This window comes from Aquila chrysaetos, chromosome 24, assembly GCF_900496995.4.
Source record: "Aquila chrysaetos chrysaetos chromosome 24, bAquChr1.4, whole genome shotgun sequence".
In the NCBI taxonomy this organism is placed as follows: Eukaryota; Metazoa; Chordata; class Aves; order Accipitriformes; family Accipitridae; genus Aquila; species Aquila chrysaetos.
The window spans coordinates 8,304,932-8,329,711 of NC_044027.1; the positions used below are offsets into that span (position 1 = coordinate 8,304,932).

Below are 24,780 nucleotides of genomic sequence, written 5' to 3' on the forward strand. Positions count from 1 at the left end.
TTCCCCGGCCATCTCTGATTTAATGATCTCATGAAGGCCATGTATTTTTGCGCTGTCATGAACCATCAGTGCAAATGTGACAGTCCCCTCCATGGCAGATCCCGAAATGAGAGCCCCCCCACTTCCAGCCTCGCACTGCAAACCCACAGCCCAAAACCTGCTGAGGTTCACCGGGGAGTCTCCAGGTTCACCCCTGCAGTCTCCATCCCTCAGCTCAGCTCACAGATGCTCATCCCCAGCAGTGACAAGAACATCCTGAAACTGGGAGACAACACGTCCAAAATGGGACCCTTCCCAAAACACCTTCCCGCAGCGGGTGCAGCAGTAGAAGTCGGTGACCACGGGTTTGTCCAGCACCCCAGGGGGGATGGCAGCAACCTGCAGGACCGTGCCCCCTGCCAGCGCTATGGACGCCCCGCACTGGTCCAGTCCCTCAGGCCATTCACTGTGCAGGGTGTAACCAGGCTGGGCTGCATTGCAGGCTGGCATGGCAGCATCGCAGCTCTGGCTGGGCTTCTCCTTGCTCCTTGCCAGGCAGCCTGCAGGGAGAGGAGACAGCAGATAAACCATCAGGCACTGGTGTGATGAGTGGCGTTTGTGCTCAGCCACATGAATGACCCTTGTGAGGGGCCTGTCATCCCTGCAGGGAGTCCAGGCTCTGCCCTGCATCTTGGGGAGGAGCATCCCATGAATTTGGGAAAAGGTGGCCACCAGCATCCACCAATTGCCTGCTCTGAGCATGGCACCTGTCCAGCCTCCTGCTCCCCAGCAACCACCCGGCACCTCCTCCACCATGTCCTGCTGCTGCCTGGGCAGCAATGGGGTCTGCCATGGTCTTGGGAGCTATTCCAGTCTGGGTAACTGCACCAGTGCTGTACTGGGTGCAATGGTTTTGCCTCCCTGTCGCAGGTCGGGCAAGGCTACTCTCCAAGATGGGCTGTGCCCGCCCTGAGCCACATTACAGGGCAAGCAAACAGCAAGAGAAGCCCTTACTGCTGCTTTAATGAAAAAAACACCATTAATAGCTGTCTGCACTGCTTATGACACCCCCAACTCTCCTGGCCTGCCCGAGGATGCTGGGCATTGGGGTACGTGTGACATCCACCTCCCGTCACATTAACCTGGGCAAGGGGCACCGTGGGGCTCAATGTGGGGCCATGTCCTGCGAGCTGTCCCCGCATGCCCTGAGCCCTGGCCCCACCAGGCAGGCGGATCGCTGCCATCGCAAACCAAGCACCACAAACTCCACGGCATTTTTGGCAGCTCAATGCAGGCTCTCACTGCCCGTGGCCGGGGCACAGCAGGTCGCTGGATCCGGGCGGCGGAAGCCGAGGGCTGAGCTGTCTCCCATCCATCAGGATGCCTGGCATTCGGGGACGCTGGCTGCAGTTATTGCTGTGGGATGACTCATTTTTGGCAGGGGGGGGGGCTTGTCCTGCCTAGGCATCAATTAAGACAACAAAAGGCATCCTGCATCACTCTAGCGGCACCTCTGGGGCATCCAGCCTGCCCCTTTTGAGGATCAGAGGGAGCCTGGTCAGGAGCCAGCTGTGACAGAGAGGGACACCAGCCTTCCCAGCTGGCTCTTCCCTGCATCCCAGTGCTGCGGATATGCTGGTGATTGTTGTGGGGGAAAGCAAGACTGAGGACAGCCCTGGGACAGCCACCCCGTCTCAGCAGAACTACCCCATGGCTGCCTGGCAGGGCCTGGACCTGCTGCTGCACGAGCAGAAAGAGCCGCAGCCTGGGAGAGGTGTGGGAGGCTCAGCTCACACCAGCCCCTGGTTCAGGGGGGCTCCCGAGAGCCCCCCAGGACCTTCCACACCTCCCCAGAGGAGATGACCAGCCCAAGGGGGTGGGGCACAGTGGTCCCCCATTCCCAACAGACAAACAGACACACTCAGGGTCAAGGCTGTCACTGCAGATGTTCTGAGGGTGGTTTTGCAGATCAGCCCCGGACCACAGGACAGCAGCCTAGGAGCAGCACAGGTTTGGGGGCCGCTGCCACAACATGAGGGGAAGCAGTCCCAAGCCCAGTCCCAGCCACCAGCCAAGACCTGGGCTCACCATTGCTGTGCCCTGGGCAAGTGCCCTGCAGCTCCACTCATGGATATGCCCTTCCTTCATCATCTGCGTTTGCTTGAGACACAAACATCCATTCTCAGATTAAAACCAGTGACCTCAATTTCCCATTTTCTCCAATTTTTGACACGTGGTAAAGCACCGGGGCTGCTCTCAGGAGATCCCTGAGCTGGCTGGAGCAGGGACATGGAGGAAGAGCCCCATTCCCAGGGGTTTCTCTGGGACAGAGCCTGTCAGTGGGTGGCAGATCCCCATGGCAGGAGGTAGAGATTCTGCCCTCGCCCCATCCCTGCCTCCTTCTGCCCTGTGCTACACGATGGCACAGGGTGGCCTCAGCCTGGGCATGCAGGGACCAGCTCGCCGAGAAGGCCAAGCTGCAGGATGTGCCTCCAAGCACACAAACCACAGACTCCCTGCAAAACCCTGGGCTATCACTTGTTTATCTTCAGTTTGTAACACATGGACACAAATCTGCCTTTCTTCCCCTTTTCTATTCATCGTGTCTGCTCTCGAGCACCAGGCCTCTGCATGTGCCTCCAGGACCCTGATGGGAGGAACCGGCATCTTGGCTGGGACTTTTAGATCCAACCGTAATTGAAATGATACTGCCAGCAGCCAGCACCTATGCTGCATGAACACCTTTCCCCACCACGGAGGCCCCCAGAAATTCACCAGCCCAAACTTGCAGCACCCCAGCCCTGCCAGCGCCAGGGCATGGAGGCTTGATGCTCCTGCAGGAATCCCAGGCAATTTGCTCTCCCTTCTGACATGCTCCATCAGCTGCCATGCTGCTGGGGGGCAAAACCAACTGCAGATCCCCTCCTCTGCATGGCGGGGGGGTGAAACCTCCAGCTCCCCCAAACACCCCAATGCCACCCCCACCGGGCTTGTGAGAAAAAGGCAGGCAGGGAGGAAAAGTTCATCTCTTAAAAGCCTGGGGGCAGAAGGGGTGTGACAGTCACCCAGTAGTTTTGCCTTTCGCTTGCACCAGCCCCCTCCTTATTGTGGCTCTTCAAAGGGTTGAAAATGCTACATCACTTCAAAGTGACCATTTTTGAATGGGAGCTTGTAAAACCCCTTCTCCCCCTCCCACCAAATTCTTTCCAGAGCTTTTGAAGATGCCTGCCCTCCGATTGCCACTGTGGTGAAAGGGCCACCAGGCGCCAGGCGCAGGGTGCCAGCCGGGCACGCAGTGAAAACCGCACTGGGAAAAGGTCAGATCCCCCAGAAAAAAAAGGTTTTCCTGGGGAAAAGAAGGGATTTTTTGAAGAAGGGGTTTCTTTCACCCCCTTAAGATAGGCAGACCCCTCCCTAGTAGAGCCGCTGCTCCCACGGGGCTGCAGCTCGTCTCACCGGGATGCTGCGCACCGCGGAGTTACACTGTAGATGGAGCAAAAGGCATGTGTGGGGTGCGTGGGGCCCAGGGGAGCCGAGTGCGTCCTTCCAGCATGCTGGGAGTTTTTCAGATCTACAGTTTCCAGAACTCTGTGACTGTTTGCACCAAAGGCTGGATTCCCACCGCATCTCTGCGGAGGAGAAATGAAAGTGATTCCTTACCAAATCAATTCGAAACACCTCTTGGGAACTAATAATCCCATTATAAAACATCTTGAAAATAAAAAGCCCTTTTGCCTCTCGCTCACCTCTCCCCCTTTTGCCTGGGTCACACTGGGGATGACAGAGCCCAATGGGAGGCTGAGCCCTCCTGCAGCCCCCCCAGCACCCTGGGGTTGAGCACCCACACGTGTCAGTGCCGCAGAGCTCCACAGGCAGCAAGGATTGTCCCCATCCCCTGGTGCTGTCCCCAGCCCAGCAGCCCTGCTCAGCACAGAGCTGTCTCGTCCTGCCCTCCCCACAAGCTGCGGCCATACCCTGCCCTTGCACGTGCTGCCCACTCACATCTCCAGCATCTGTCTACCCCTGCTCGCCCGTGGGAATTAATACCCCATGGGAATAGTATAAACTGTCCCCTGTCCCACCCAGGACTTCCAGCGGGTGCTGCAATGTCCAGGGGAAAGGGGATACTGCAGGACTCCAATTCTGCTTATTTCTGCATCAGGTTACATCCCTGGGCTGAGCAAGGCTACCCTCAGCAGTGGGATCCCACCTCTGCAGCCCAGGACATGATGCACTTGTCACCTCCGCAGCAGCCCCACTTTGTGCCCAAACCACTGCCACGTGCCCCAGAGCTGGGCTGGCCCCTCGGTCTGCGAGGTGGGGTGCAGCAGGAGCCCCGCCAGCCTGGGAGGGATCCCCTTCCTTCAGCCCCCAGCCCCCAGCACCGTGACAGTGGGGAAGACCCACGCCAAAGCCACATCTCATGCCCTGGAGCCCTGCATGGTTCTTGGTGCCTGAAAACCAACAGTACCTTCACCCGAGGGGACACAGAGCCAGGGGTGTGTGCCCCAAGGGCACAGCAGCATCCAGGGACGGTCCCACATGAGCTCTGGATGAGAACTATTGCAACAGGGGGGCTGTGGTGGGCAAAGTGACTTGTCCCAAAGACCCCAGGAAAGGCAGGGATGGGACAGGAGCCATAGCTCCGCGTGCCCCACTGTGAGGTCCTGCTCATGGATGGGGGGCGCTGAGCCCAGCGGGAGGGACATGGGACAGGGCACGGGCTGCTTCCAGCAGGCAGGGGGATGTGCACCCTCCCCTGCCCACAGAGGGGCCCTTAGCGGTGTGGGGGTCATTGAAAGGCCACCATGATGGTGACACCAGTGACCTATAGTCCCTACAGCCTATTCTGTCAGCTGCAACACAGGAGTCCTGGGTCAGCGTTACTGGGACAGCACTGGGACCCCCCACTGCGGGACACGGGGCACAGCAGGGCCTGGGAAGCCAGGACAGAGCAGGATCAGGGCAAACCTCCTTTGAACCTGTGCCCAATTCCCCTTCCCCAGACCACACAGCCCTGATTTGGCTGGAAACAACCCGTCCCCACGTGCGTGAGCCCTGGGCACCCTCGGGGCTTCAGTGTCAGGGCACTCTCCACTAACCCAAACTCCCCAGGGGAGCCAGGTACTTCTGCACAAAAACCTCCCCCCCAGGCCCCGTTTCTAGCCCAGGTCCCTCTGTGTCACCCCAGCTAAGACCAAGGCCTTGGGGCAAGGAGCCGGGTACTTGTCCCAGCTGGCTCAAGCGGGGGACCTGGCGCTCGCCCTGCGGCTCTGGAGCAGGAACCGCAGCCTCCTGCCACCTCCTGAGAGGCACTCGGGTCTGGCAGCGCTTGTGCAAGCTGAGAGCCCTTCTCCCAGCTCGGCAGCCGCACCCAGCTGTCATTGCAGCCACACACACAGGAGACTCGTCCGTAATTAGGCAATTAAGGCTGAGGTGTTTTGGAGAAAGCGCACATCGTAAAGGCTTTGCACAAGGCTGAAAGCAGACCTGGGAGCATTCTTGGAGTACAAAGGTGCATGGGAAACCTTGCTGCGGTGAGAGATCGAACCCGATAAGAGGAGTTATGAGCCTGAGAAACGCACTGGATTGCAGGGCACTGAAGATGCCTGGTTATCTTTCCCTCCTCAATAAGGCAGATAGATAAGCAAAGGACAAAGGACCCCGGATTGTGCAACCTGGGCTGCAGCAGCCTGGCCACGATCTTAAGATGTTCGCAGGGCGGAGGAGGGAGGATGAGCTCAAGGCAAGAGGCACCTTCAGTTGCTATCATCTCCCTGTGCCGCTGTGGGAGAAAACCCTGCTGGCTCCCGCGCCCAGCACCGGGCAGGAGCACCAAACCATCCCCAGCTCCTGCCCGGGGAGCGTTTGGCACAACACCACTGTCAGCGGGTACACGCAGAGCTCTGCAAACCCACAGCCACAAACATGTCACCAGCTTCCCAGCCTGGCAGTGGTTTTTCATATGAGCAAACAAAATTCTTCAGAAGAGGGGGAGCTGGCAGAGTGGGACCCAGCCAAGTCTGGGGGGTGTTTCTGGCCGGTCTCACTACCGCAGCCCCCACTCCCAGCCCCATGCTGCAGCTCCTCAGTTCCCGTTCCTGCCCCACTCAGGTACGGACATGAGCATGCTCCCGTTACCCCACTGCACCCCAGTGGGAACAGACCCTAAATGCATGGGGTTGCCCGGTCTGAGCGTGAAGGGGGCTGGGGAGCCCCTGGGTCCTTGGGTGCAGCCTGTCGGGGACCCGTCCCCATCCTTGCAGAAGCGTGCAGAGCAGCCTGAGGCACCCAGGGTGCCTTGGTCTCTCCTGCATGCTGGGTCTGGTGTGAGGCAGTGAGGAGGTACAGGCTGCTCCATGGGTGCAAGAGTGCTCCTGGGACAGCACAGGGATCGTCTGCCCTTCCCACATAGTAAGACGAGTGCGATGTTCACGGCAAAGCCAAATGCTGTAGAGCAGGGAAGCACGGCAGGAAAAAACTGCATCCAGCCTTAAGGCTTTGGAGACACAGTGACCTCTTCCTGCTGTGCATCATAGCCCCTGGCTAAGGGAAGCAGGTCCCACCAGCCCATGCCCTCAGCTGTCCCGGTGCACAGCCGTAGAGGAGGGACCTGGCACTGTACTGGTGTCACCTCAACTTGGAACTGCTGCACGGCCTTCCCCATGCTGTGGTCTTGCGGCTCTTCCTCCCGCCTGCCTGCACGCTGCCTCTGCCAGCTTTCAGCCAGGTTCACCGCGGAGCCGAGGGCCAGGAAGGAAAAGAAAGCCTGAGTCACTACTTGGGCTGGTGGGGCCAAGGCGGGTGCCCCAGCTGGGCTGCTCAGAGCCCTGCCAGCCCCATGCCATCCTGCCACCCAGCACGGGGATGTCCCAGCTGCTCCTCCAGCTGCCTGCGGAGCTGCCCAGGGCTTATCCTGCACCTGCAGGATGTGACACTGGAAGAGAAGATGGGTAGTGCCGATCTCACTCGAGTACCAGCTTTGGCAGCTGGTCAGGGAGGATGATCACCCAACTTGGGGCTCCCCAGAGTGCTGCATCGGGGTCCCTGAGCACCCCCAGCTGCTGCGCCTGCTCCTCTGCCTCTCTCCAACATGGAGCAGAGGCTCCAGCATGCCTGGTTAGCAGCGCAGCCCAAAGGAAAGAAGGACCAGTTGTTTTCATGTTTTGCAAAATGTTTCAGATGGTAAGGGTTGATTTTATGATTAAAGCAGCCTTTCCCATTCAGCAAATCCTAACCAGATCCAATGTGCTCCATCCTCCCCTTTCCCAGGGACCAGATTTCACGTGGCAGAGCATCCCCAGAGCACCGGGGCCCTGTGCCGGATAGTTTTACTACACTGACTAAGCAAGAAGCTTCCCCTGGCCAGACGAGAGCCTGTGACACATCCCATCCCCCTGGGTCATTTGGGAGCCCACATGCTGCCAACAGCCTCCAGCGAGGTCTTGCCTGTGCCATGTAGTGACCCACAGCACTGCTGCCTCTCTCTGCCCCATCCCCTGCCTGCTCCAGGCACCAGAGCTGCTCAGAGCATCCCACTGGGAAAAAGGCATCACAGGGCAAAGCTGTCCAGGCTTGAAACTATTTCCAGCACTTCCATCAAAGGCCTCATGCAGGGAAAATGTGGCTGTGTCAGGGAAAATGTTCCCTAAAACCTGGGAAAGTCCTAGGTCCAAGTTGGAGTGAGCTATTACAGGATGAATAATTTGCCTTTCATCACTTGGAAGCCCTGCCATAAAAATCCAGGAGCCAAACGGAGTGGCACTGGCCCAAGTTCTGCAGCCAAAATGTGAGCAGCCCCAGCCTGTCTGCAGCCCGACCCCGGGACTTGGGACCACTTGGGCAGCTGCAGGCTTATGTCGAGTGTTGGTCCATCAGGATCCATCCTCACCCACAGCTGACGGGTGCCCCGGCATTCGTGGCTCCCACTGCACCTGCCTGCTCCTCCCCGGCCTGGGAAACAGGAGGGGGGAAGAAGCATTTTCTTGCCAAGCAGCAGCATCTGGCCACAGTCCTGGGGGTGAATCCATGTCCCATGGCATGAATGAGATGACATGGCCTGGGCTGCAGTCACAGAGCAGGGGCCAGTCCTGGTGTGGGCGAGCAGCTGGGGGCTGTGGGTGCTGAACTCCCTGCCCCATGCGCTGGACCATGGCCGAGGGCAGAGCTGGTTCCTGCCACCAGTCCCCTCCAGAAGGAAAATGTGAAGGAAATCAGGGAACAACTGAGATTTTCCTTATGAACCTACTTCGGCTGCCCAGCCTGTACCACCGCCATTGCTGTCCCCACCAAGCAATGGCAGGACATTGTCATCAAAACCCTTCCCCTGTTTCTCTTCCACAAAACTTGACCCAAAGTGGGACATTTTGGGGACAACCTAGTTGAGGTCACACTGATGCTCGTAATCCCAGCAGCCCCGGCCAGAATCTGAATAGAAATGGAAACCACAGGGTGGCCGGAACCCCAGGGACCCCCTTGACAAGTCCCCAGGGGTCTTCACTTCACAGGTGCCACCTGCCCAGCTGTGCCCACTTGCCCAGGAATCACAGCTTCTATTTTATGTCTCCATTGCAGCAAAACACCAACTCCCCAAGGACATTGTGGCATCTTGGGTCCCTGACCGCACCATGCCGGAGGATGCTCCCCGTTGGAGGATGCTCCCTGATAAGGTCATGCCTGACGTGCCTGGTGCAGGGCTCCCACCCAGCCCAGCAGACAGGAGACCTTCCCCATGAGACGCCCCCAGGGACACAGGGGACCCAGCGAGGGGCTGCGTGGCATGATGGGGACATGGGGTGTTGCAGACATGGTGTAAAGGGTAGAGCAAGGGGGTCCCTGAAGAGTCTGTATGGAGAAACAATGGTGCTGTGTGAGACGCCCGCCACGTCCACCATCCCCATCCTGAAGGGGGAAGGGGAAACCACTCACATGGCTGAACGCAAACCACAGCATTTCTATTTCCCATACTCTAAAACTGGCTGAACAGGCCTGGCTGGTGGCGAGGTACACACACAGCGAGTGCCCTCACCAGAGAAACCGCTGGGGAGGATGCCCCAGCCTTTTGGGAAGTGCAGCGCTCCCAGGCTGCCGGCACCATGGGAAAAGTGGCCCCACCACGTCCCTCATCCCCAGAGCCACACGTGGGGTTCCCAGCAAAGCCACAGCCAGCCGGGAGCGCCTGGCAGCTGCTGCTTCACACTGCTCTCTCCCATCAAGCAGATGGGGAAACTGAGGCACGGCAAGTGAGGCATGCGAGGGCTGGCAGCAGAGCCCAGGCTGGATTGGAGCAGCGGGAGGGGCACGTTTCCATCCTGGCATGCCTGCAGTGGGTGTCACTCACCACCAAAACGTGGCTCCCTGTGGGGAGGAGCATGGCGGGGGATCAATGCAGCTCGGGGCAGGGCATGGAGGAGCCTACCTCCATGCCGAACCCGCCGGAGCCTCGCTGAGCGGGCGGCACTGACTCACTCCTCCCGCAGCCTGACCTAGTTTAAGAGGCACCGTGCAGGTGAGAAAGGCACCATCAGCAGTGCCAGCCAGGAGGCATTTTGCAGCCCAAGTTTTTGCCATGTCAGGCGGCGACGGCCTTAGGCTGTCACTTCAGCCACTGCTGGCGTGTCACCAAACCACCCTGGGCTGGGCAATCCCATGCACGACCCAGTGCCTCGCAGGGCAGCACGGGGCAGCCGGGGTAGAGGGCTGGGAGCTGTGTTCTGTATAAGCAAGCTCAACCAGGCACGAAGCGGGCTCAGAAGAGCTCTGTGGGTCTGTGCCCAGCGGCAGGTTGGTGGCTGGGTCTCCCCAGCCCAAGCGGGACGGTCCTGCTCGTCCCAGGTGGGAGCGCAGGGAGGGGGCCGGGGTCGGAGCATCACTCCTGGCCATCGGCGCCCACCCACTTACCTGCACCGCCATCCCCCGGCGCCTGCCTGCTGCCCTCCACCAGCTGCCTCATCCTCTCCCTTGAGATCTTCAGGTACTTGTCGCAGTTGCACACCTGGAAGAAGAGAGAGTGGGAGGTTGGTGAGAGGCAGCCATGCTCGCCGGGCATCTCCTGCCTGCCTGGAGCACACAGCCACACACTGGGCACCCCCAGCAGAGGCTGGGCAGTCTCCTGTCGCATGCATCATGGCAGAGGGAAACTGAGGCAAGGCATGTCCTACTGAGAGGAGGGTGGCAGAATGGCAGCAGACACAAATTTGGGGGTTCACAAGCCACAAGAACCTCCTCTCCAGAGGCATTCCATCTTTACAGTTCTTAGCCACACCTTCATGCCAGGCTGCTGGTACTGCTGCCCACCCCCCCAGCAGACCTCACCCCCCAGCCCTACACAATGCCAGAGAACACCAGAAACTGAGGTTGCCTTAAAACATCAAGCAGACACCCAAAGTTTGGGCTGTGGCTTCAAGATTTGTTCTCTCTTGTCTCACAGAAGCTATGGAGGACAGCCATGGACCCTGAGACACGCTGGGGTCTCGATCAGCTGTGCTTGGCCTGGCTCTGCCACAGCACCGCGAGCGCCGAGTCTCATTTTCTAACTCCACCTTTGGTTTGCCTAAACGCACCCAGAGAGGTCTCCAAGTGCCTGCACACACCGGGTGCCGGCCCTTAGGGAACCAAACCCCTCAAGGAGCTCCCCAAACCCCACTGCCGAGGAGCACCCGCAGCCGGCTGCTTGCCCAGAAGCAGTTGGCACTAAATCTCCCTGGGAGCATCGCAGCCGGCTCCCTGACAGCTTTGCTTTCCTCTCCCCCTTCCTGCTTGGACGGGAGCTGGGTACTGGGATGTGCCGCAACACCTTTCATCAGCTATTTGTTTTTAGGGGCTGTTTTCTGCTTGCGGAGCATTTCGAGCACACTGCACCGAAGGCAAGCAGGGAGAGAGGTGCATAACTTCACCGACCAGAACAAGTTCCCTGCCTGGGGCTTTGCTCCAAAGCCTGTTGAAACCAGAAATGTTTTTCCACCTCCTGACCGGGCACTGGCGCGGGCCCGCGGCAGCTCTGCCGGTTTGTGGCGTGCTGGCTGGAGCAGCACTGGGGTCATGGCGAGGTGCAATATGCCCCTTCTTCCCACACAGCTGCCTGAAGGAGGATGGGGGAGGATGATTTGTTTGAAAATGAGCTTGCCATCATGTCCTGGCTCTGCTCTGCAGCAGGAGGAGGTTATTTCCACCAGCAGCCTCCACAAAACCGGTACACGCTCCCCAGCCCGGGCATGATTTGGCCATAAAAGGATGCCCAGGCTTAGGTCCCTGAACCTGTGCTTCTCCAGCCCCACAGAGCAGCAGCACAGACAGACAGAGATGGACAAGGTGCAATCTTGAAAGCACCCAAATGCCGTGGAAGCTGCTGCACCACTTTTAAAAGGGATTTTTGCAGCAATCCCCTGATCTTCACAGCAAGCATCAGACAACTGCTACTCGTGCGAACGTGGGTCAGACCCCTGTGCGCTGCTCCGACTCACCGTCTCCTCCTCACTCACGCTGGGGCGAGTAGCAAGCACTGGTGCTGTGGGGGGCTGAGCATGCCTTCCCTGCCCTGTGCAGGGCAAAGCACCCTCCTCGCTCTCATGTTCAAACCCAGGGAAATGAAACTGGGTGAAACCCCAGGGAAACAGAAAGATGATCTTATTTGAGTGAACCTGAATTTGTGTGGAGCCGGAGCAGCCGCTGGAGTTATCTGATCAGAAAGGAGACGTCACTTTGGAGTTCACTGCCAGCCTCACGCGAGGGAGGGTTACACTGCAACCCATGGAGGCCACGCGATACCATCAGATTGGATCTGATCTCCTCAGGCTTCAGCTGTCTGGACTAAGGAGGACTGGAACTCACTGGCTCCTTTTCACACCTTAGCCTCCCCTTCTCTCAGCTCTCTACAGGCTCAGCTGTGCCTGCAGCAGCAGTGCATCATCAGCTGGGTCAGATCCATCCTGAAAGATGGCTGAGAAAAAGGGAAGAGAAGCATGGATGGATCCAGGGATGAGAAGGGAAGGAGACAGACAGGCTCTTTCTTTTAGGGCGGATGTCACCCTCAGCTGTGGGACAGACCCCGATGCTGCTGCCCAGTGGAGCTGTGCTCCTACCCCTGCCAGCTCTGATGGTGGAGTCAGTGCTGATGCTGCAGGATGGGACGGTCTTTTTGAGGCTCAAGAACGTCCCAGCCTGCACAGACTGGACCTGGAGCCACTGATGTCACCACCCTGGCAGGCACCCAAAGCTCTCGTGTGGCTCACAGGGTGCCTGCTGGGATTTGTGGGATTGCAACAGGCAGGCAGAAGTGATGGGCAGCTCCCAGGGATGTGTGCCAAGCTCTGGCCGGGCTGGCCCCACTACCCCGGACAGTGACAGCAGGGGAAGGGGCTGCATGCTGGAGAAGGGAGTTGAGCCTGGCAGTGGGAGAGATGTGGGACGGCACCTCCTGGGCACAGCGGCAGCACCAGCTGCACCAGGTGCACAGGGTGTCAGAGGCTCCCAGAGAGGTCCCAAACCATCCGGCCATTGAGCTGCCACCCAGGATGGGCACAGTGGGGGCCCAAGGGGCAAACAGCACCCTCCTCCCCAGCCCTCTCTGCCAGGCATGGACATGCACCCTGTGTGGGCATGGGCTCATCTCCCCTCCATCACAAACACCTAATCCACCTTAAGACCCAGCCTTGGCAGTTTGGAGCACGCCACGGTGTTTGGGCAGCAGTGCCAGCATGCTGGGCATGGGCTCCTGGCTCCCGCTTGGGTGCACGGAGCGACCTCAGGCAAATTCCTCTGCTTCTCTAAAATTCATTATTGTCGTAAACTAGGGGCAATCCACCTCCCTGGGCCAGATATGCCCTGGCAGCCCAGGGGCAGCCTGGTGTTTCCCACTCGCCCAGGGCTGCCAGACGCTTGCCGTGAGGCTCTGTGCCCCACACCATCTCCCCAGCCTCCAGGGCTTAGCCATCCTCAGCTTCCCAAAAACACGGGGCGGGCTCAGGAGCCAGATAAGCCACTTAGCAGCAGTGCCAATTAGCTGTAATAAAAAATTGCAATTAATATTTTTTAATGCCTTGCCAAAATGAGCCAGAAGAGATGAAGCGAGCAGGGCAGTCTGCCACCTCGATAAGGCCAGGCTGAGTGGCTGCTGTGTGGGCGCCGGTGGTAGCCTTGGGCTCAATGCTCGGCCTGGAGACACCGCTCCCTGCAGCCTTCTGCATCTCAGCGTCACTGCCTGGGGTTGCGGAGCGGTTTTTTGTGTGGGTCTTGCTTTTTTTTTAAGGGTAGGGATGTGGGGACCCTCTCTGCTGGGGGAGGGATGGGTTTTTCCTCCTTGGGAAGGTTTTATTTCCCCAGATCCATCATGGCAGGATTAGTCGTGGACCCCATGAAGTGGGGTGTAAGTAAGGGCAAAAATCTTTGTGGCGGTGAGACAGCAGGAGATGGCAGCACCCCGGAACACTGCCTGGGGGGTGCAGCTGCTGCGAGGAGGGGTTACAACCTGACAGGGAAGGCTTTGGCTTCTCCCCCACAACATCTCGGGGGTCCCCCCCAGCCCCTGTGCCCAGCTCAGGGTGGGGGTGGCAGCTTCTGCCCCAGGCCCCAGCCCTGCCCTGGGGACAATGTGAGCCGCAGGTTCTCTGCTCACGCCATCTTGCCTGTCTACGTGGCCGGTGTAAGTGCTGGTCCATTGGGGAGAAAAGGGGTGAGTCCGCTTGGGAGAAGAGGGCCAGGCAGTTGCAGCCCCCACAGACCTCATAGCACTGCCTGGCCCACCAACACTCGTGCTCCTGTCGCATGGTGGGGTGCCCCGGTGGCCCCGAGGGCTGCGGGTCACAGGGCGGCAGCGGGCACACCTCGGAGGAGGAGCAGCGCTGCCTTTCTCACGCTAGGGCAGCCCTTGCCAGCACACGCTTAGTCACTGGTAAATCCCAGCCTAGATCTGCTCTGCCCTCTGTGAAATGGATCTTGGCTGCACCCCCGCTGAAGCAATCCTGGCGCTCGGGAGCCATGGCGGGCGCGCTTTCCCACGGCAGCCCGGCTTCCAGCGCCCCGTGTGAATCAGCCCCTTCCCGGGCAGGTGCTGGGTGCCCCCGCACAGCACACGTGCAGCCGGCCGGGCAAAGCCAGGCGAGTGCATCCCCGCTCCGATCCCCCCGTTGTGCTGGCTGCCCGCTCAGCAGGAGGGCCGGTGGGGCGGTGCCGAATTCAGGCTCTCTGGGCAGGTGGGGATGGCTGTGAACGTTCCCCTGCCTCTCCAGGCCCTGGTCGCCATGTCCATGTCAAGGATGAGGAGCAGGTGCGACCCATCTTAGATGAAGCTCTGGTCCTCACTGCGGTCCCTCACTGTTGTCCCCTCTCCCTGCGCCAATCTGGGCATCCTGACTGAGGTGCCGCACCCGGGTGTTGGGCACCGTCACACCTGCACCTGTATGCTCCTGCCCTGGGACCTCGTGCCAGCATCCATCGCACCCAGAGGAACACTCTGCAGCCCAGCCTGCTCTGTGATGTCACGACCAAGAGCTGTGACACAGGGATTAGAAGGAGTGATGTCATTGAACCGGGACTGTGATGTCATGTCTCACTGTGATGTCACAGCAGGAGAGCTGGCGGGGATCTCTGTGCTGCTGTGGTCCCTGAGCCTGGCGAGGTGGCTTGTCCCCAGCTCCAGCAGCTGGAGCCACCCCGGCCGAGCGGTCAGCTGCCGCGCAGCGAGGCTCTCCCTGCCTGCGCAGCCGAGGAGGACAAGGCAGGTGAAATGTCCTTTTGCAATACTGGCAGCCCGTCCGGTGGCTTGTTTTTGTTTAGGACGATCCTTGCCTCTCCCAGCCCTCCTGGGTGGGGATTTCACCAGCAGTGACGCACGAACCTCCCGGGACTTGAGGGACTGGATGCTTCAGCCTGGAGCTCCGGGGCCATCTCAGCATCCCATCCCCTTTCTGGGCCTCCACCCAGGAAGTTGAGAAGCTCGAAGAAAACTTGAGTCCAGCAGACAACAGGATCCAAACCTTCTGGACTCAAAAAGCACCCTGGGAGCCAGTATGAGCTTGGCCGAAGATGGTGGCATGAGCTCACCTGGGGTCCATAGGCTGGTGCCCAACACACGTGGAAGATGAGCAGTTCAGACAGCAGTGGAGTCAGTTTATCTGCTTCCTTTGATACCCTGGAGAACTGCATCTCCAAAGTGCTCTGAGAGTCAGCTTGGTGATGCTGAGCTCTGCCCAGAGGAGCTGTTCCCAAAATGGTCCCTGGGCTCGCAGGGCTCCTTCCATCTGCTCTGCTGAAGAAATGTCATGGGCCAACATCACTAAGGGATCTCCTTGGCAAGGGTTTTACTGGTGAGACACAGCCCTCTGCCTGGAGAGCTTCTGGCTTGGGAAATCCTCAGTATATCAAAATCAGCTGTAAAGGACAACAGTGCCCGGTGTGAACTCTTTGGGGCAATTCAGGGCAGCTCATGTCAGGACAATTCCTTGGGCGTCTTCTGCTTGACATATCACAAGACTATTCAACAGCCACCTGGAGTGATATCTCTTTTCCTACTCACCGCCTACCCTCTTCCCTTTCTTTCTTTCCCTCTCTCCGAGATGGATATCATCTGGTGAAAGGGCCACTCCTCCGGATGGAGGTTGCAACTCTCATTTTGGTTGTGAAAGCACGGTCCTTGAGCATCCAAGAGTTTCTTTCAGGCACTTATCAAGACTAGAAACCTTTCCAGAACAGACACGCAGGATGCTCAGGCTCAGCCAGCCATCTCCCCAGCACAGGTTGCCTATGTGCAGCCTCCAAGCCCAGGAGTTACAGATAGACAGGTCTGCCTCCAGCAGACCTCCTGCCCATCACCCAAAGCGGAGACCGCCCAGCAAGGAGGGAGATGGTGGGAAAGACAGTGAAAGAAAACCAGGTAACAACCTGGCAAATTCCAAACACAAGTCAGGAGTTGATCATGCTCATCTGCCTACGTGTATATTTTTGCACGCTTTTCCCAAGTCTCCAGCTCCTCCTTGCTGCACTCACAGCTTTGACCTTCAGACACTCTTCTCTACAGCAACACTGTGGGCCAGATTCCTCTCTGTCCTGCAGCGCCTTCAAGGTCCTTGTACAAAGAGCAGAAACCTCAGCAATTCCACCTGCCAGAGCTTCCCACACCCTGTGGGTGCAAAGGCCACCTCTAGGTGCAGAGCGGCAGTGAGCCAGGCCCCTGGGACAGCTGCATCTCCAAGGGGATTTTTCAGAAAGCAGCTGGCTGGGCTGTTTCCCTTCCCCTTTATTCCAAGAGCTTTTCTCATTGACCTTCTTATCACCAGTACCTAGTTATCCTAAAGGTGCATATTGCTGCTCCTGCTCTGTTACAAATAGTCTAACATCTGTCCTTGGGTACCAGCAAACCCACCCAAGCAGCAGATGAGATGCACTGGTGTGTTAGCCTGGTCATCCCAGTGAGCAATGGCTCTTGGTGCACACAACAGTCTTGAGTGGCCACTAAAACCTGGGCAGCCCTGTCTGCCAACAGCACAGTGAGAGCCCCGCTGGGAGATGGACCGTGATGGTCCCACATGGGAATGCAGCCTGTGCATCCTCCACCAGACCTGCCTGCACAATGAGCACTGGTAATTTTATGGCCATCCAAGCTAAGTAACATGCTGCTGGTGGAAATACGGGGCTGCTGGTGGGTTCCTGGCATCGTACAGGGGCATTTTGGTTCACAAAGAGGGAAGGGCTTTGTTTATTGAATCATTAACATCACTTCCCTCATCACCAGCCAGGTACTCTGAGAGGTCTCTTAGGCAAGTGCTGACCTAGCCCAACCTTGCTAAGCTGGTAAGATGACATGGGATCCCATGCCAGCCTGGTACTGCGTTCCCACTGCTTTCTCTGCTCCCGCTTTGCTATTAGTCATCTGTTTCTGGAAGGTTTCTCATGCATAATAAAGTGTTTCAACACTTGCATAAGCCAGCTCTTCTCATCAGGAGTGACCCGCTGCATTTCCCAACGCTTTCCCTAGGCAGTCCTTCCGACTGCCACAAAATACAGAGTTAAAACATGAAGTTTTCTATCCCCCTCGGAGGCAAAAGGTGTGGGAAATCGAACAGATAAGAATGCCTTTAATTAGTATCATTTGCATAAGCTCTGGGAAAGGCTCACCTGACAGCTAGAAGGGCCTTGCTTGTCTGGGAGCACGAACCATGGGCACTGAAACCGGCAAATTAGCGGAGCTCCTCTGCTGACAAGATTGGGAGACAGCAAGAACGGGAGGTCAGAGGTGATGGAGCCCCAGAGGCTCTGCAGGCACCCCAGCTCCCGCTGGCTCCCTTTCAGGGCACCCCAGCTCCTGTGGCCTCCTTGTCAGAGCACCCCCCCTCTCCATTTTCACCTGCCAGTTTGCAGCTGCTCCGAGCGAGAGAAAAGATGTGATTTTGGGGTTGGGGGGGTCTGTCAGCTCCCCTGGAGAAGGGCAAGGATGGGAGGAGAGGAGAAGCACAAGCACATCCCCAGATAATGCGTGGAGGCTGCCAGAGCAGGCTCAACATCCGGCAGGGACGGGACCAGGGGTTTGTGATCTCTGCTTCTTGTTCCTCTCGGCACACACGTGCTCCCTCAAGTGCCGCGCAGATGGCTGCAGGTCCCTAACCACAAACCCCATCCCGCTGCCGCCTCGCCATCATGCTGCCTTGGGTAGTCGGCGCCTAATTGTCAGCGACACCGAAAGCCCTTTTTGGTACCTCAAGGCCTTTGCAGTGATGAGAATCTCACCCGACATTACACCTAAACCCACATGCAAAGCTGAATTTCCCAGGGGAAAAAAAAGATGCTTACCCCCTCTTCCCTGCCACTCCCCCCACCCCAGGTCCCTCTGTCTCCTCCAGCTGCCTTTCAGCCATCTCAAGTCTCACTTGCTCATTTTTCTTCCCAGCTGGGCTGTGAGCTGCTGAGATGGGGGCTGAGCCCCTCCAAAAAGCTGGAGCTGCCACAGCACCCTTGACCCAACCTTCACCGTAGCCGCAAGCCCTGTTTATACAGCACCCAGCACGGCAGGGTGCTGCTCCAGGACAGGCTCCCAGCGCTTACAAGTTTAATAACAAAGCCAAACCAGTAATAACTGCCTTATAATGAGGTTATGCAGCATCCCCGAAGCCTCTGTTTTAGGGTGAGCTCTGTGCCAGGAGCTGCTGGGGACCAGTGGGCAAACCATCCCTTCCCACCCTCCTCCCTGCCTGACCGCCAGTGCCTCTGTTCCTCCAGCCCTATGCCAGCACGCTGCCTTCCTGCCTGCAAAAATGTGCTTTATATCTACCTCTGGGGTGAGAGTTAACTCCTCCTGGGTGTGCAAACCAGCACCACGTGGCTCCAGGGCACACACCTCCTGCACCAGTCTGCTCCCGAGTCATCCCAGGGGACCCTGCGCCATGGCAGGAGAAGGGTTAACTTGCCCAGCTCCCTGCAGTGCGGCACATTGCTGCTCCTCTTCATCAAGCTACTGAGTTTTATCCAGCTGGAGGTGAGAGCTCAGCTCTTGGCCAGAGGATGTTGGAGGTTGATGAGTGTGAGGGCTGGAAAAACCAATCCAACCTGAGCTCTGAAATCGCCCCAGTGCTGGAAACAGAGCAAGGGTCCATGTCCCACCAGCTCATATTTGAAAGGGTCTCACCCAAAAACTAAAATGCAGATGGAAATCTGGCTACCAAGCATCCCCCAGACCTTCAGGAGCATCACAGTTTCACACCAGAAATGGAAAGGGTCACAGAGATACATTTTCTGACTGTGATAGAGCGCTGGAAACTGCAAAGGACCAAAGCTTTGCTTTCTAGAGTCCAACACTCAGATCATTAACACTCAGGCACAGCACTGCTCTTTGTTACCCAAACACACGTTGGCCATGTTGGAAGCTGAATTTCCTGCCTGACCCAGGTCCCATGAAACCCCAGTGCAGCATGCAAAGCCTCAGCTCTGCTGCTGCACCTTCCTCCTGGCTGAACATGCAGCCGTACCCGGGGCTCCGTCCTCCATTCCTGGTGCTGGACAAGCTTTAGGGAATGATCTTTATTATGTATTAAGACAACAGCTGCCCCTATTCCTGCTCCTTCTGGCTTTCCCTGGCAGCTGCCCCTCCTCTGGTTGAGGTCCTGGGACCATCTATATAATGCATGACAGAGAATTTCTCTCCTTGCCCCTGTACTGAGCCCTTGAAGCTGTGTCTGGCTGGAAGCTGTGCCCCAAAAGCTCTCTGCTTTTCCCCAGAGCAGTTTTCAGCTCTATACAAGTGGCTGAGGCCTCCCTGGGCCAGGTGGCTGCGTGGCTCTGATCTGCTATGGCCATCTGGTCCATGAGCATCCTCACCTGCATCCCCGCTGCCTCCTCCTCTGCCCTCCCTGGGGAGTCCTGGGGGTGACACGGACTGGTGCCCCCGGGGACGGCGCAGTGGCCGAGAGGGGTGCGGGTGCACGGGCAGAGGCAGAGTTGGGTGTCGATGCAGCGGCCGGGGAAGTTGGGCTCATGTTTCAGCTTCTATTTTTATCTGGGAACCCAAGCCTGCCCACGGTGCTATGCGGAGGCCCCCAGGGGACGCGCTGGCTTCCCCAGCTGGAGCCAGATACCATCTGCGCTCTGCCTGCCTTTCCCTGTTGGCATGCCAGACCTCCTGGTAGAGGGCAGCGTCTTCTGAGGCACCGGGACATCCTGCCCACACCTCTGCCTGGTCCATGGTGTGGTGTGGCAGGAAAGAAGGAGCTGGGTAGCAGAGCCACATCCTCCAGGCACTTATCTCTGCAGGCCAGGCTCCCCTGTCCTCCAGCCACGCTGAGGCTGGGAACACTTCATCACAGCTAACCCACCGCAGACACAGAGCAGCCCTCTCACATCATGCCACCACCTGGGTCAGTGGCCAGGTGCAGGTGTCCCTTCTCAAGCCTGGCCTTAAATCTGTGCCACGGGGGTAGGACTGGTCCAGGAGGGCCAGGATTCACCCCACTCCGCTCAGAAGCAGCAGTTGAAGCTCAGCAGGATGAGCTTCGCCTCAGGTGGCAGCATCGGAAGGACGTGGTGCCACCCTGGCTCAGCACCCAGGGGTAACCCCTATAGTCCCACCCTGCACGCTGCTCTGTGGGAGCCATGCCTGAGACTGTAGGGCTGCACCAGACCCATCACTTTTTATTTACTAAAGCAAAAAATTGATTTAGTGGACATAGCTGCATAAAAATGGAAACTTGAGCAGCTCGAGCCCAAGAAGCTTGTGTAGCCTGCAGGTTGTCCACTGCCTTTTCTGACCCACGAGCAGACTCCCCAGCACAGCAACATGATTTTGGAGCCTGGCCCCTCATCCTGGGCAATCACAGTGAGCGTCGGGGCAAAGCTGGGAGGAGGTGAGACCCCCCCCCACCCGCCGGGCAGCGCCTGCTGCTTTAATTGAGGCGAGAATAGAAGCTGGAGCAGAAAACGGGAATATAAAAAAAAAAAAAAAAAAAAAAAAGCGTGAGAAAGGAAATCTGAGCAAGGCCTGGAGCAATCTAACCAATCCAGCGGAAACAATAGCCCAGGAAGAAAAACCAGTTCCTACACATAAGGTAGAATAGGCTGGGAACGGGCTGGAGGAGGGGCAGGGAAGGCTCACCCCATGCGCTCCCAGCCTGCAGAACAAGATGGGCATTATGAGGCTGCGGCTGCCCGGGGCACGGTGCCCCCTTTCCCAAGGGCTCCGGGCAGCCAGGGAGGATGCCTGCCCAGCCGGGCCAGTCTGCTGCCTGTGCTGCTGCCCAGTGCGGCCAGGGCCCAGGCTGCCTCGACATAGCGGGTTTGGGGGGAAAACCCCCTAACCCTGGGCGTGTGTCCTGCAGCCGGGCTGGGCTGTCACCTACCCCACAGGGATGGACAGAGCAAGGCACAGCAGTTTTCTTCCAGTCTGGGTTTCGCAGGGCTCAGCCCCAGGATGGGCTCAGCATCCAGGCTGAGCTGGGCTGGGCTTATCACTTGAACTGGGCTCAGCACCCTGGTTTAACTCAGCTGGGCTCAGCACCCATCTGGGCACAGCATCCAGGCTGGGCTCAGCAACTGGCCTGAGGTTAGACCTGAGGATGGGATTAACCCCCTGGCTGGGATTAGCCCCCATCCTGAGATTAGCCCCCAGGCTGGGCTCACTCCCAGGCAGAGCTCACTCCCCTGCTGGACTCACTTCCAGGCAGGAGCTCACCCCCAGGCTGGGCTCAAAGGGCAGCAGAGCCGGGCTGTGCCACCAGCCGGGCTCCTTGGGGCCGAGCGTGGGTGCCTGTTGGGGAAGCGGCTGCTGCCAGCTTGGCCATGGCAGGCGAGGAAGGGAACACAGTATTTTACAGAGGTAACAAACGATTTGCAGCACCCGCACATGGGCCTGCCCGGCCACCACACTGCAAATGTGGGCCCTTGGGGAAATGGCCATAGACGCACCTTCTCACCTCCCCAGATCCCACCTGCAGGAGGTCTGTCTGTTCCTCCTGGGCAGCACACCCTGGCAGGCAAAGCCTTGGGCTGCAGGATGGATTGGTTGAAGGTGGGGAAAGCCTGAGTGTACAAACTAGCTCCAGCATGGTCCAGCGGCTAGCCCCCTGCCCTGGACAGAGCCATGGGTGCTGGATCTGGCCCCTCAGCTGCCTGGTGGCAGCTGGGACGTGCCCAGGGGGTTGTGCTCCCCACAGCCGAGAGGGCTGGATACTTTCATTTTGAAGCAGAAGCTTAAATTCTGCTAAAATCAAAACCACCGTCACGCTCTGCACCATGAGCTGCAGGGACTTTCCTGCACCTGAGGATTTCAATTCCCTCCAGCCCTGGCTCCACAGACAACTCAGGCTGCCCCCAGACCTGCTCCCCACGCCCCCCCCCCCCCCGGGGAAAAGCCACAGCCCTGCAGTGGGCTGAGCTGGATCTGTCCTCCCAGCCCTCCATCATGCAGCACAGCTAGGGGGGAGAAGGCAAGGCTCCCTGCCAGCCAGCACTCCGCCTGCCACGAGCCAAACAGTTCTCAGCGCCCTCCAAATACCTCCCTGCCCACCCCAGCGGGGCCAGGGGCAGCAGCCTGGTGAGGAGGCAGTGGCTCCCTGCCTGCACTGGGACTTGACCTCGCTTGGTGTGCACAGGAGGAGTCAAAGAGAGGGAGGGCAAAGCTGTTCCCAGCACATTTTTCTGCTTTGACACACTTGCGAACCCTTCGAGTGCTGCAGCTGGGTTCCCAGCACCCCGCATCGGCTCTCCAGCCTGCACCCTTCCGCCAGTGGCACACGGGGCCCCTGATTCCCCAAATACCTGGCAGGGAGCAGCACAGGATGACTGTGCAGGGCAGGCAGAGGTTTTTGGGCTCAAGTCACAGGCAAGGGTGTCTCGCCAGCCCTGACATGTGGAGCAGTAAAAGCTGCCCCAGGGTCCCATGCATGCCAGTCTCAGCACTTAATGAGGTCTTGCAACTGGTTCAGGCTCTCAGCGCTGCCAGTCGGGAGCCTGTAAAAATCAGCTGTGGTGCAATGTCCTGGGCATGCGTCGAGATGAGCCCCAGACCCCCCAACATCCAAAGCCAGCCTTTAGTTTAATAAAGAAAGAAAAGCTCCTAAGGCAGAGATACGACATTTGCAACACCGCGGGGCCCCTCGGGCAGCTCGCCAGCAGCCTGACAGAGGGACGCACTTTGCATCTCGGTTTGCGTTTTACCATCCGCCAAGTCCAGGAGAAACCCAAGCAGGCACGGTGCTCGCACAGCCCATTGCCACACATGGCTGCACGACCCACGTGGCGGCAGAGCTGGGGCTCTGCTCCCTGAGATGGCCCCTTCCCCAGCAGGGCAGGACTGTGGGTGGCAGAACCCCGTGCCCAGCTGACCTGACAGGATCAGCTCCTCCTCCTTACTCTGAGATGAAGATGCTGAAAGGCCAGCAGCATCCTTGGCAGCCTGGGAAGGGAGATCCCGGAGGACTTGGGAGGCTCTGGATATTTGCTGGCTCAGTGCAGCTGTGCTTTGCTCCTGCCTGTGCTTTGGAGGGTCCCCTGCAGAGCGGCTGCTCCCCTCGCCTGGGCAGCACCAACCCCCTGATGGAGGAGGCTTTGTCTTCTACTCCCACCACCTCCCACCTGGTCACCCCATTCCCACCCCCTCCAGTATGATCAACCCACTCTCATCACCTCCACAACATCCACCTTCAGTCTGGTGACCCCACACCAACCAGACCCACATCCATCAGCCCCAATCCCATCACCTCCAGTATAGTCTCCCCACTCCTATCACCCCCACACCTATCACCCCCACTCCAACCACTTCCACATGCATTCAACACCAAGCTTTTCCCTGCCCTCTCATTTCCCTTGTGCTCTGCCTTTTTGCCTTGGGAGGCATTTCTGGCTCGATGCTCTCCAGTTCATTCACTTCTCGCTCACGTGTTCGCTCCGGGCTCTCTTGCCCTGCCAATACCCACCCTGCATCCCAATGCCAAGACCATTTCCCTGCATAACCCTTCTTAGAGCTTGTCACCAGCCACTCCACAGAGAAGTCACTTTTCCCTTCAGCCCCCTTCCGAGTCCCATTGTGACTCCTAACAGCCTTCTCCTCCTGGATTTAGCAAAACCCATCCAGTCCTTTTGGTTCATTCTCTTTTTTCCCCCAACCAAATGGTTTGCAACATTTTTTTTTTACTTCTGGGGGGGAGCTGAGCAGGCAGCAGCCTTCCAGCGGCCCCATAAGAGTAAACCCAAACCTGTGCCCTGTGGTTCCGCTGAGCCCTGCATCAAAAAGCCATGATGAGCAGAGGCAGCTCATGAGCAAACCCATTTCTGTCACACCCAGTGACAGTGATGAGAAGAGGAGCAAAGCTCTGGCAGCATCTCGGCAGAGAACCCCCCAGCCCAGGGCTCCCTGATCCCATGCACAAGACAGTCCGGAACTCCAACTCCAGCCCAGAGTTGCAGCCCTGCAGGGCTCAGGCAGTGGCAAACACACAAGCACACAGATGGAAAATGGCTGAAAGCAGATTTGACATTTTGCAGAATAGAAGGGGAAGGAGTGATGCTGGGGACGGCGGGGAAATAACCTCCCACAGGGCTCCCGCTGGCAGCGGAGGTTTCCATCCTGCCTCTCAGCTCTGTGTGATGTTTGACAGGTCATACCCTGGACGTGTTTGCCACAAGATTGTGCACCCAGGACCCTGAGCCCACTGAGGTGGTGATGCTGTTCCTGGTACGCTGTTCCTGCTGCAGCTATCTGCAGCCACCAGCCTCCCTGGCCAGGCTGGCTGCACTGCTGGTGCTGGAGGAGGGCACACGGCTCCCCGACTCAGCCTTCACCACTCAGGCTGTGGGCTGAGGACAGATGATGACAGAAGAGGGGAGAGAGCTTTATCCTGACCTCTTTGGGCAAGCTATGGCAGCAGCCCAAGAGCCCGGTGAGAGCCTCACACAGAGTCTGGCACCATCTCTCACCTTGGGGTGGTCCCTGTGAGCGTGGGACTGCTCCAGAAACCGTCACCCCCTGGGCACAAAGGAGGTAGGGAAAGAAACGGGCATGAATGCCAGATCCTCTCTGGCAGGGTACAGAAGGGCTGCACAACCCTTGCTTGGCCAAGGAAGGCTCTGGGAATGAGCTGTGGCTCAGCATGTGCTGCAGGGCTGGCAGGGAGCATGCAGACCTCGCACCCAGAGCCCCTCCTGACGAGTGTCACCCCTGAACCCAGTCTGTCCCCTCCTGGGCATGCTGCTATCACCAGATGGGCAAGGTGGACTGCAGGCAGACGGGCAGGGAGATGGCTGCATGCAAGGCAACATGTGTCACAACATGGCCAGACTCAGCGGGTCGCTGCTCAGCATCTCTGGGGGCTGTCAGGAGGGCTCCCA

At 58.4% G+C, this 24,780-nt stretch overlaps 1 protein-coding gene across 13 annotated transcripts in view; it reads right to left on the reverse strand.

The window, feature by feature from the left end:
* The window catches only part of EXD3 (exonuclease 3'-5' domain containing 3), a 297,484-nt gene continuing 272,704 nt past the window's right edge, over nt 1-24,780 (reverse strand). For all 13 annotated transcript variants that reach the window (XM_041119954.1, XM_041119947.1, XM_041119945.1 and 10 more), the window contains 2 exons: nt 9,880-9,973; nt 1-539 (listed from right to left, as the gene is read on the reverse strand). In XM_041119954.1, coding sequence (XP_040975888.1) covers nt 220-539; nt 9,880-9,973 — 414 coding nt within the window. In that variant the 3' untranslated portion in view covers nt 1-219. The remainder of the gene's footprint in view (nt 540-9,879; nt 9,974-24,780) is intronic.